The sequence below is a fragment of the Bactrocera latifrons genome, unplaced genomic scaffold, assembly GCF_001853355.1.
Source record: "Bactrocera latifrons isolate USDA-ARS-PBARC rearing strain unplaced genomic scaffold, ASM185335v1 scaffold_502, whole genome shotgun sequence".
In the NCBI taxonomy this organism is placed as follows: Eukaryota; Metazoa; Arthropoda; class Insecta; order Diptera; family Tephritidae; genus Bactrocera; species Bactrocera latifrons.
The window spans coordinates 77,930-90,243 of NW_017537160.1; the positions used below are offsets into that span (position 1 = coordinate 77,930).

The 12,314-nt window shown below is 38.5% G+C and overlaps 2 protein-coding genes across 2 annotated transcripts in view; one reads left to right on the forward strand and one right to left on the reverse strand.

The window, feature by feature from the left end:
• The window catches only part of LOC108973837 (dynein heavy chain 3, axonemal), a gene marked incomplete at its 3' end in the record, with an annotated part of 90,313 nt that overhangs the window by 16,519 nt on the left and 61,480 nt on the right, over positions 1-12,314 (forward strand). The window contains 14 exon segments of the mRNA XM_018941337.1: positions 3,464-3,654; positions 3,810-3,994; positions 5,186-5,303; positions 5,582-5,729; positions 6,850-7,007; positions 7,077-7,143; positions 7,252-7,872; positions 7,958-8,227; positions 8,290-8,394; positions 8,604-8,774; positions 8,997-9,144; positions 9,221-9,319; positions 9,372-9,486; positions 10,190-10,358. Of these exon segments, the coding sequence (XP_018796882.1) occupies positions 3,464-3,654; positions 3,810-3,994; positions 5,186-5,303; positions 5,582-5,729; positions 6,850-7,007; positions 7,077-7,143; positions 7,252-7,872; positions 7,958-8,227; positions 8,290-8,394; positions 8,604-8,774; positions 8,997-9,144; positions 9,221-9,319; positions 9,372-9,486; positions 10,190-10,358 (2,565 nt within the window).
• Positions 10,396-11,756, reverse strand: LOC108973838. Its single transcript, XM_018941338.1, has one exon. The coding sequence runs from the start codon at positions 11,694-11,696 to the stop codon at positions 10,518-10,520; it is 1,179 nt and encodes a 392-aa protein (XP_018796883.1). The 5' UTR covers positions 11,697-11,756; the 3' UTR covers positions 10,396-10,517.

Here is a 12,314-nt window from a genome sequence, read left to right on the forward strand (position 1 = left end):
GCATAAAGCTGGCATACAAAATAACCGATCAAAACCAACACAATTTTCTTTTTTTATACCCTTCTAAGCACCTATGAAGGGTATTATAATTATATTACACCATCTATCGGCTATATATGTGTTCCAAAGTGAACTCAAGCATGCTTTTCGATAGAGAGCAATACATCAGGGGCTTATTTACTTTATGTATATGCGTATACTCGAATATTTAAGTGTATGCGAATTTATATTGAATCAAGCTGATTTGTTCTGAGCTCCCTCAACATTTCTTCAAAGTTTCTTCAAAACCCGGTAATTCATGTTTCAGTAGTTTCTCTTATCATATGCACCTATATTCAAAAGCTATTTACTCTAATTAGTGACTAATTAAGTTACAAACTGCAATAATAATATAATGAAATGATAATAATTCTGAAATATTTAAAATTCATAAACACACATAAATGGCTACAAGCTCTGCACAGCTCAACCCTTTCGCTGGCTGAAATAGTTCAAAGAACTTTACTCATAAAATTACACCGTTATATGAATCTGAATTGGGCTTGCGGCGCAACCGAATCACACTGATTTAAGTTTCATGTTAAATCATCGACTTTGAACGGCAATGAGTGACATTAATTATATTTTCATCAGAATATTAAACATTAAGTTATCAAGTTTCAGCATATTTTTGTATTATTTGAACATTATGATTTTATACCTTTTTCATTTTTAATTTTTTTTTTTTTTTCGTTTTGCCTTTTGCTGCAAACTGACACTGCAAATTCTATAAATTGATGCATAATGAGATTTTCAAAAAGATAACAAGATTGACGATAATGATAGCGCTTATGAAATTTACTGATGAACATATTGACAATGACTATGATGAGCTCATTATGCATTCATATTTGGGAAAATAAAGTAAAATAAAATAAATTGCAAAAAAAGGAAATTATTCAGCAACCAGCTCACATGTTGCAGACATACATATGTATATGTATAGCAGCCGAATACTTGCGCGGGTGTAGCAACAGTTGCTGCACTGCTGAAATTTGCTCGCGCTCACAAATGTGTGCTATACACTTATACATATATGTAAATATGTAATTTATGCATGTAGTATGTGGAAGTTGTGCAATTTTGTACGGCGAACTCTGCTGAATTTCGCTGCAGGAAAACTAAATTAATTATTATACTTTTATTTGATTAAATTCATTGATGCGTAGGATTAAAATTAAATTTTATTATGACGCACTACCTAACACTTTGAGACTCATCAGCGAGTGTAGCTTTTCGATGGTAATTGGTTGACGCGTTGCAACGCCAACGAATTTATTTGCGCATACACACATACACACACACGCGGCAGAGTAAGGACGTTCAACTTGCGATTGCATTTAAAGACTCAAAATCATATTACTGGTTCAAGTGTCGGAAGATAAGACAATATTTTTCACAGGTGGCGACGTTATATTTCACTAGTAACTAAACTCCATTCGCGAAACTCTGAAAAGTAGCGTGTAGCGAATTGAACAAACAACTGCTGTAAAAGACAAGTCGACATAGAGAGAAAAGAGCACATTTTTAAATTATATTGCAAATCCAATGTTTGCTATTCGACTGAACAACTTTGTTGTTGGCTTTCATATGTTAATTTTTTGACGACAGAGCATTTTTGAAATATAGCGAGCTTCGATGTGGCGAATCGAATATGTCATTACTTGTACGATCTGATCTGTGAATGCATTTTTGTTCCTATCACACAGCTCTACAAAAATTAAATACATTGGCGATATATTACCATCTGACCAAATATGACACGGACTAGTCCAATCTACCTGCGTACGCAAACCTAATAATTATATTTTTTTCTGGATTTGCGCAACCTTTATTATACCCGTAGGAGGTTTTTTATTTGCGACACGAAAAGTTTATCTGGCTAATATGTTTGAATTTTGTGTTGTGGAGGCTACATTATGATGAAATCATCGACAACTTGGTAATAGCGATAACATCGAATAAGTTAAACATACAGTGAAAATGTACTTTTTTTTTTTTTGACCGAGCCAAATTTGACCAACCTTATATAACGACTGCGATAAAGCATTCAATATTGATCATTATGGGTTTTAAACACGACAGTACGGTATCAATGATTATCTTAGAGCAAAACGAGTGATACTGATATATATTGAATTGAGCTGAACTGATCTCCTCAGTTTCCCGAAGTGGAATCGAGTTCTCGTTATAGTTTCAATTCCCATTCCGATTGTACAATCAATATTTTTCCACTTTCCTTACTGAATACTATTATACTAAATACTATTTATAAAATATAAGTTCACAATAACTTCATTAATGGCACAAAGCCTGTAAATCTACGCTGGTTAAAAGTCTATGTAACGAAGAGGAGTACGAAAGTATTTAGTTACTGCAGTGCAGCTAGCAAAAAATTAATGGTTAATATTTCAATTTGGCAYACAACGTCGTTGTAAGCAAATTTACTCACTGAAAAATAGCATGTTGATTATGTGTCGCAAATGTGTGAGTGTCATGTTTTAATATAAAAAATCAACATATCAAAAAAGCAGGTGATTATTYGGYGAAKKATTCCCTGCAGCAACTTCATGAGAMTAAAGCGAGAGGATAGAGTYCTTGCCCTAAMTGTTTCATAAATAGCTACCATCGGTTGRCCATCTGCTAAATATGGTTAAGACCTTTCTGTAGAAGTTGAAATAGGGTGATCCATTCGAGGTGCTCTACTTATTTAAAGACCACTATAAACCGTTGTTTGTTCTGTTTGAAATGTCAACTCTTGAATCTCTTCAGGTTGCTCGTCGAGGAATAATATTTGGCTGCAAAACGTCAGATGTTCTTAGAACTTTTCACATTGAGCGAAGTGATATCGCTTGGAAGGTCGAGCGGTTTCAGTTCTTCCGCAAGCCATGTTTTCCTTGCTTTCAGTTCAAATCTCGGCATAAACTGCACCAAATCTTTCCATGCGTCAGTCGGCAAATGGGGCCGAATCGACTCTTCACGGTCTCCGTGTACACTTTCAAAAATAACTTGATATTGCAAAAAGTACCTCTGTTTGGATCACCCGTTATTTTCTTTGAGACCAAGGTTTACTAGGTAATAATAAGTGGAGTCTTATCATAATACTGTATAATTCACGACAACATACTACTGCGYCCAAAAAAAAAAGTTGAGAGGATTGTCGTGATGTGGTTCACCATGAATTCCTTCCTTATTTGAGCATTATGCGTCGTTTGTGTCAATCTATTCGTCTAAAACGGCCAGTACACAGGTATATACTGCGACTTTTTTGTCAAGAACTCGTTCGTTTTTCATATCGTTCCACAGCCACGAAAAATATTCACTTGTCGATAGTAATAAGTCATTATTAAGGTCCTCTTTTGTTTTAAATCGTATTTAAGCTCTATTAATTTTTTATTTACCTATATCTGCCTCTTCCACATAGCTCGTTGAAGATCTAATGAAACGTTTGATGGGCATCATACACAGCACATACATATTGCGCGACTTCATACCGCTGAACCTATTCATGGTGGACAATCGGCATGTGAAGAACGCCATCGTAATGCTAGTGCAGCAAGTTTACGACTTCATAATAGACTATTACAAGGCAGTTAATATAAATGAGAATCGAGCGTAAGTGAGAAATGCTAATTGTAAAGTATAGTTACAATTATTACATATAATCACGTAGATATTTGTAAAAGTTGCATGCATTACATTGAAATTACTTGCTGCTTCSTCCACCTGCATTAAATAGGAAAAGTGTTTATTTCACTTGTTTGTTGTAGTATTTGTGATGCTCTGGAGGAAATGTCGATGAAGGCTGGCGAACGCCCCGAAGAGACACCAGAAGTGGTCGCCTTACAGAACTACTTAAGCGAGTGTCGTGATGAGAAAATATTTGCAATAAAAGATGAAATCAAAATAGTGTCGCGCCGTGTGATTTTCCTGCTAACACATACAATATTGGATAGTAAGTGCAACGCGATAGTGTTTGTATGGCCATTAGGGTGGTAATATAACAGTGGAAGGAGAATGTTAAAGGTTTAATTATGTTATGAGAAAAAATTTTGTCCAGAATCTGAACTATTTTTGACTATTTTTTATTAGGTGGTAAGCCATAGCTGCTTTCGGGTCAGTATACCCCTGAATGATTATTAATCTCTCTGCTTTGCAAAGATAAACACTTGAAAGCAGATGTGAAAGGGRCGGAGCTATTAGAGAAGGTGGTCAATGGAGGTTTTTGGGAGAATGTTAGTGGGAGATAAAGGTTTCAATGCCACTGTGGCGATTGTGTTTTTCAAAAAGCGATCTTCTAAAGCTAAGTGCAACAGTAAGTATTTACTCCATTTGCAACAGAGTTTCAAGTTAACTTAGCCAGTTCATCTGCGGCCGTACGATTCTTCTGACCTTTGGATAAAATCATGTTAAATTTCAGTTCTTGATGTGCGATCAAAGAKAGTGAGCTGGAGTAGACTTAGACTGCAAGCTTCTAACTGTARTGGCAACTATACAAGGCTTAAAATTTTGAACTGCGAAGAGCTTGTAAAAATTACAATCCTTTATWTATTGTGTCACCCTAATGTGCAGTTGTAAGCTGGTTGCATGCATATACCATATACATGTGTATACACATACATAAATAGTTTTCTAAACAAGCTTAAACCATCAACTTTATATGTGCTAGCGCTGCACAAAAAGTTTGCACTAACTTTAACTCCTTTTTCCATTGAAGTTGTACAAAGTTGTTCACAACACATTGATATCCTTCAGTTACAAAGGCTGGCCCGTGGCACTCGATACTAAAAGCAAATTATAAAAGTTTAATTTAGTTAGTGATTACGAAGTTGACACTATCAGTTGAGGAAAGCGGGCGGGTCGGTTGAGGTAGAGCGTTTGTGTTGTCATTATAAATGTTTTTTAATGTTAACTGCATATGAGCTAACGGCGCATGTGCACACTTTAAAAGCGATATGATTGTATCGACCGAAGTACCATGTTTTTGAGAAACATGCCTTCGAGATCTAATTAATTAGCTTGACGAGCACCGATAACAAAGTTGTGGGTGCTTTTCAAAGCTATTGACAATATTCACATGTAGCCAAAGACTGGTAGTGGCCTTTGCCGTTGCAAGTTGTATAACAAAACTCAAACTATTCAACAGGTGATCACATCCATCTCAATTCACGCACCTTCATTTTGCCCGGAGAACTCGAGGAAGTATTGGATTTGAGCGCCGCTCGTCTGAATGTGGTGCGCGAGAACTTGGAGATGGCGTTGCGGTGCGTTTTTAGTTCTTACCTTAACACGAGCAAATGCAAAGCCAAACACACACATACACACACGAACAAACATACAGAGTTGCATTTGCTCTGCTAATTAAAGATTTCCAACAACCGTACGCTTTTGCACAAATTCTTATACATACAGCCAAACATCCACACACACGCACATATGCCCATACAATTGCTGGAAATCTATTTCATTAGCGCGAGTTCGTATTGTCTCATCTCTTCTCTTTTCCCCGCTAATCATTTCCTATCTCCACACACATGTGCAGTGAGCGYCGCAAAAAGTTCGAAGAGTTCATTTTGTATGAGAAACGTCGCATGGATGGTTTTCGTGTGAAGGAAACGCGCGAAGTTATGTCACTCGAAGAGCTCAAGGAACGTGTCGATACCATTGACGAGCTCTACGAAATAATTGAGGTGAGTTGTGCTACAATATACAGTTGTGTTGTTAATTTAAACTTCTTTCAAGTCATGATACAATACGTGGCTTAAGGTCACTCCAATCTTTCTGTGTATTATTCGAAATAAATAAAAGGAAGTTCCTCATAAAAGACATTTCATTTCTAGTTGGTTAACATTGTCTCCACCTCAAATAGCAGAATAAAAAATAAAAACGTTATCGGCTATTCGAAGAGGGTAGACATAGAAATAACTTTTTCTTTAACTTTTATCGGCCAATAAAAAACACTTGAGGGACTGATGAACACTACGCCAACGGCGAAGTTCACCCTTCAACTGGAGTAGGATTTTTAGGAAGCCACTCTCTTATCAAAGTTAATGCTATAAGATTGAAAATGTTTAGCGATGCCAGCTGCAAGAGCTGYATCGAAGAAGACTAATTGATATGATCTCAACAATTCCTTCTCGAATGTCACGCATTGCCGAATCGAAGATAAAATACCTCGGAATTCATAAAGTATTTATATATGAAGATTTGTAAGAATCCTCAAGGCGCTTGGTCCAGAGCTAATATCTAACTATAGGACTTTTTATGTGGCTTTACAGAGGACAGAACATAGCAATGTAAGTGTCCCGCTATCTTAGGGAATCAGGCAACTAACCTAACCCAGTATCCCACCATTTTCTCATTTTGAAAAATAGAACGAATAACAAAATTACTAAATTAAGCCTTCTAAAAAAATTGGGTCTTTGTATACCTGCTCACTAAGAGCAGCTTTTGAGCGCCTCTCGGATTTGTTTCAAAAGTTTACTGCATGGTAAATTTATTTTCAAAGCTTAGGTTCCTTAATCTTAGATTAATATGGTTAATTATGATAGCCTTCAATCAGAAAACTTCTTTCCATTACTAGASGTATAGGTTAGAAATATTTTACGCCTCCAATGGAAAACCTCCCTCTATTATTTTAAGGCTTGACTCTTCAAATTCTGARTAATTGATCTTGTAAGAGTATTCTCCTTTCATTCAATAGACCGCAAAAGTATTGCTTCTATAAATTAAGTAATCATTTGGATGTGAAATACAAAGCTGCTTCTTAAGTCTATGAACTTGCATCATGAACTATATTTTACTTTACAGAGCATGAGTCGTGAAGCCAGAGCCATAAATGTGGAGGAGCAGTTATTACAAATAGATATATCGCCGTTCCCGGTGCTTGCCGAAATCATTGAAAAAATGGAACCAATCGAAAAGTTATGGAAGACAGCTTWCGAATTCGAAAAGGATTATCAAATTTGGTAAATATTGCTGAAAAAATGTATTTCTATTAAATTTTATATTTAAATAATTGCAAATTCCTACTGAAGGATGTATGGAGAATTCCAATGCCTTGATGCAGACGCCATACGAGAGGAAGTTGAGAGTATGCATCGTGTAAGTACCCATATTACTCCACTAAACTAACGTAAAATGTTGCCTTATCCTGTTTCATTGCCCTTATTAGAATCATARCACAAAATTCATGCTTTACTCTYACTATAGATCGTCTACAAACTATCCCGTCAGCTGGCCAACAATCCGGCCGCTCGCCGCGCGGCTGAGCAGATGCGGATTAAGGTCGAGAAATTCCGTGCGTATCTGCCGGTGCTGGACGCCATCTGCCGTCAAGGTTTGACAGAAAGACATTGGAAACAAATATCGGAWCATTTGGGTGGCGAATGCAATCCACAACTATATCCCACACTCAAAGACATGATCGACGCGAATATAATGAGCATATTACARCAGCTGGAGGAGATATCGAATGCGGCTGGCAAGGAATTCGAATTAAATTCAGCGCTCGACGCCATGCAAGCCGATTGGAAGGAAGTCGCTTTCGAAGTATTACAATATCGGGACTCAGATACGCACATACTCTCTGCGCTGGACGATATACAAACACTATTGGACGATCATATTATGCGTACGCAGGCAATGAAACGTTCACCATTCATTGTGGCTTTGGGTTCTAAGGCGGATGATTGGGARGCTAAACTTCTGCTGATACAAAATATTATCGATGCTTGGACACAAGTGCAGGTGACTTGGATGTATTTGGAGCCGATCTTCAGCTCCGAGGATATTATGCGACAAATGCCGGTAGAGGGACGCAATTTTAAATCGGTAATCAAGTTTAGAAAACAAATATTTTCCCATCATTTGAAGAGTTKCTTCTATTATGGTATGATTGTATAAATCTTGCTTTTAGGTCGATAAAACTTGGCGTAAAATCATGAAGCATACCTGCCAAAATTTGAATGTCATCGTGGCCACTGAGTATCCCAATATGTTAGAGACCTTTTTGAAGGCCGTCGAAGATCTCGAAACGGTGCAAAAAGGTCTGAATACATATCTCGAGCAGAAGCGTTTGTTCTTTGCGCGTTTCTTCTTCTTGTCTAATGATGAATTACTGGAGATTCTTTCTGAAACAAAAGACCCGCTACGAGTACAACCGCATTTACGAAAGTGTTTCGAGGGTGTAAGTACTTGGCTCTGGCAGGTAGTTTGCTTGAAGGTATACATATGCCTTAAATTTTATAGATTGCGCGCCTCACTTTCGATGACTCCATGGAAATAACTGAAATGATTTCGGACGAGGATGAACAAGTGTTATTGGTGCGTAAGATYAATCCAGCATTGGCGAATGTAAGTAAAGTACTTTTGTTCTATGTTGCTGAATCGATAAAATAATGTTAAAAGTCGTCTTTACAACTTTTCCATGACGTCGGATTAGTTCCACTCTTATTTGATCTCTTGCGCTCTTTTGGCGTCATCGAAATAATATCTTTGATACGCTTGAACGATACATTCAATCGTTTAAAAAGCAAATTGCATTTTCAAACTCTCTTTTCTAGGGCTTGGTGGAGATTTGGCTGAAGGAAGTCGAAAATGTTATGCTGGCAAGTGTACTGGAGCAGATGAAACTAGCCTGGGAAGACTACTTCCTGGTCGAYCGCATAATTTGGGTAACGTCATGGCCAGGACAAGTAGTTCAGAGTATTTCTTGCATGGCTTGGACTTTCGAGGTAAGTTACCTGGGTTACTTTGTTACCTGGGTCTTTTATTTATAAGCTTCCACATAAAGTGAGCTCAAATATTTGTTTACCGAAGCTTTTCAGATCAAGTTAAGTAATACCATTTAATGTATTGTAATTGAATAGGTATTTATTGCCTCTCTGACAATTTCAGTCCGTTATATTCAAAATAAGATTGTAAATTTTTGATTTTTGGAGCAACTTCTTTCTTAGGTTGAGGAAGCTTTCAGCAAAAACGCTATCCCGGCATATYTGGAGAAATRTAACTCGCAAATCAGCGAGCTGGTACAGTTAGTGCGAACTGATTTGGCAACAGGTACACGCCTCACCATCGAAGCTYTGATTGTGCTGGACGTGCATGGTAAGTTAAGAGAAGRAAACGGCAGGGGCCAATCAAATAATGCATAATGAATCATCTTCAACTATTTAATTTGTAGCACGTGATGTTGTCAAGTATTTGATTGATGTGAATGTGGAAAATATCACGGAATTCGATTGGATCTCCCAATTACGTTACTATTGGCGCGAAACCGACAGTAATGATTTGAAAAACGTTCGTGAAATTAAATTGAACACACTTCTTTTCAGAGGGTGAAGAGTGGGTTTGTGTTAGCATGGTAGTTACAGATGTTAAATATGGCATGGAATATTTGGGCAACAATCCACGCTTGGTCGTTACGCCGCTAACTGATCGTTGCTACAGGTAATTTTAAAGAATAGATGCCAATGAATCCGGTTTAAATCATCTTGTTATAAGTWGTTGCTGGCTCGATTTTGTTTCATCAAATAATAAATAGCTAGATGAAAAGATGATTTGTTAAATTCAATTATAAAGCTATCCGCTTTCTCTCTTTACCTTTGCCTTTAAGTGTATTAATTGATAGAACGGTGTTTTCAAAAACCATACATTTTTCAGGGGAGGGGAGGGATATGCGATGAAAATGTTTACAGTCAACACAAGGCTTTCTGTTGCTTCTTCTGTAAAATCTRTATCACGAATAAATAAATATGTAGGTACTTACATAAAATGGTATAAAAAATAAATCCTAGGGCTAATGACATCACTTAGTCACTTACAAATACTCACCATAGCGAAACCCAAAGTCCTTTTAGTGCCTTTAGAGTTAACGTTTTYTATATTAAACCAAATAAATCATTATTTGACAGTAACAGCAACCATACTCATATACTTCCATACAAGTGTAATAGCTTTAAGTAACCATGAGCACTAAATGGACATTCCGATAGGAGAAGCCATTTTGGTCCTCGAATTTCTTCACTCCATGTTCAATTGTTTGCTAAACAACAAATGGAGATTACTCCACCCTCTGCCATGTTATTTAAATTCCCTCAAATACTACTMTGCCAAACATACCACAATCGCTGACTCGACATTTCTTCCGCAGAACGCTGATGGGCGCATTAAAATTGTGCTTAGGTGGCGCACCAGAAGGACCAGCAGGTACGGGCAAAACRGAGACCTGCAAAGACTTGGCGAAGGCTGTGGCGAAAAAATGTGTAGTATTTAACTGCTCGGATGGCTTGGATTACAAAGCATTGGGCAAATTTTTCAAGGTAAGGAATCATCAGTAGACAAAAGACAAAACATAATTTTTTTATAAACAAAAATGTGTTATTTATTCGTTGCTTAAAAATTCGCTGAGGTAGTCAATGAAATGGGGTCTTAACTTGTACTATACATTTAGGAAGGTTATATTCGGGCAAAATGTGGACTTAAACGCGACGTTTACGGTATTTCAGGCGACGCTGTGTCTTGTAACGGTAACCATCATCAGCCAAAACGGCGGATTCTTGTGGCTCAACAAAGACTTGTTGCTCAACAATGGCTACGGGAGCGCTGGCAGCTGGAGGCAAGTACTCGTTGGAAGGCAATTCACTAACATCACGACGGTGGCGGTATTTACGACGACGGACGGTCTTGTAACGGTAGCCATCATCAGCAAAGACGGCGGACTCTTGTGGGATATCAACAATTTGTGGTTCGACAACAGCGACGGGTGCGCTGGCAACAGCAACTGGTGGCAAGTATTCGTTGGATGGGAGTTCGTTGACATCACGACGATGACGGTATTTCAAGCGGCGWACGGTCTTGTAACGGTAACCATCATCAGCCAAAACGGCGGATTCTTGTGGTGCTTCAAAAACAACTGATTCTTGGGCAACAGCGACCGGGGGCAAGTATTCGTTGGAAGGCAATTCGCTAACATCACGGCGGTGACGGTACTTACGACGACGAATAGTCTTGTAACGGTAACCATCATCAGCTAAGACGGCGGATTCTTGTGGCTCAACAAAGACTTGTTGCTCAGCAACAGCTACAGGAGCGCTGGCAGCTGGAGGCAAGTACTCGTTGGAAGGTAATTCGCTAACATCACGACGATGACGGTATTTCAAGCGACGTACGATCTTGTAACGATAACCATCGTCAGCCAAGACTGCGGATTCTTGAGGAGCTTCATAAACAGCTTGTTCTTGGGCAACAGCAACTGGTGGCAAGTATTCGTTGGATGGGAGTTCGTTAACATCACGACGGTGACGGTATTTRCGACGACGGACGGTTTTGTAACGGTAACCATCATCAGCCAAGACGGCGGACTCCTGTGGGATATCGACAATTTGTGGTTCAACAACAGCAACGGGTGCGCTGGCAACAGCAACTGGTGGCAAGTATTCGTTGGATGGGAGTTCGTTAACATCACGACGGTGACGGTATTTCAAGCGGCGGACGGTTTTGTAACGGTATCCATCATCAGCAAGGACGGCGGCTTCCTGGGGCTCTACGGCAACTTGCTCAAATGCAACCGCTTCGGTTGGCGGCAAGTAGTCATTACTGGGCACTTCAACGGCGGCCACAACCGCGATAACGGCAAATAACGCGACGAATAATTTCATTTTGTTGCCAATAACTCGTTAGCGAAGTTAAGACCGTTGCGAATGAGTTAATCTGCGAGAATGATGTTCTTGGACCTTCGCCGAATGTATTTATACGAAAAACTCTGCTGCATCGCTTTGTGAAAAACTCATCACTTTTGCTGCTACCACCAACTAAGTATGCTAAAAAGTGAACTGTTCGCAAAAAATATACAAAAAGAGAAAAAAAAACAAAGAGACAATAGAAATCTTCGAACAATCGCCGGTGAATAGAGTGTCGACATTACTATGGTTCTATTTTTGCTTGATCTTCGCAACTGACGCTTAATATATTCCGCATTCATTTAATCCAATTGTATTTTTTATTATTATTATTTCTTTTTTTGCGTGGACGAGTGAGCGTTTCCCTAACATTCACATTCACTGACAAAAAATACAAAAAAGTCTCTAAAACATTGTGTTCGCGATGGCCAAGCGTTTAGGGCCGAAGCGCTCAGCGAAGCTGGCYGCAACTTGTTTTAATTGATAACCAATTTGGACGGCAAGATAAATTAACCTCGCCTTAAGTGCTCCGCTAACGCGCAAACCGCCCGATCGCTAACGTTTTATTTATAGCCACAGTCTAAATTCAAGAGACAC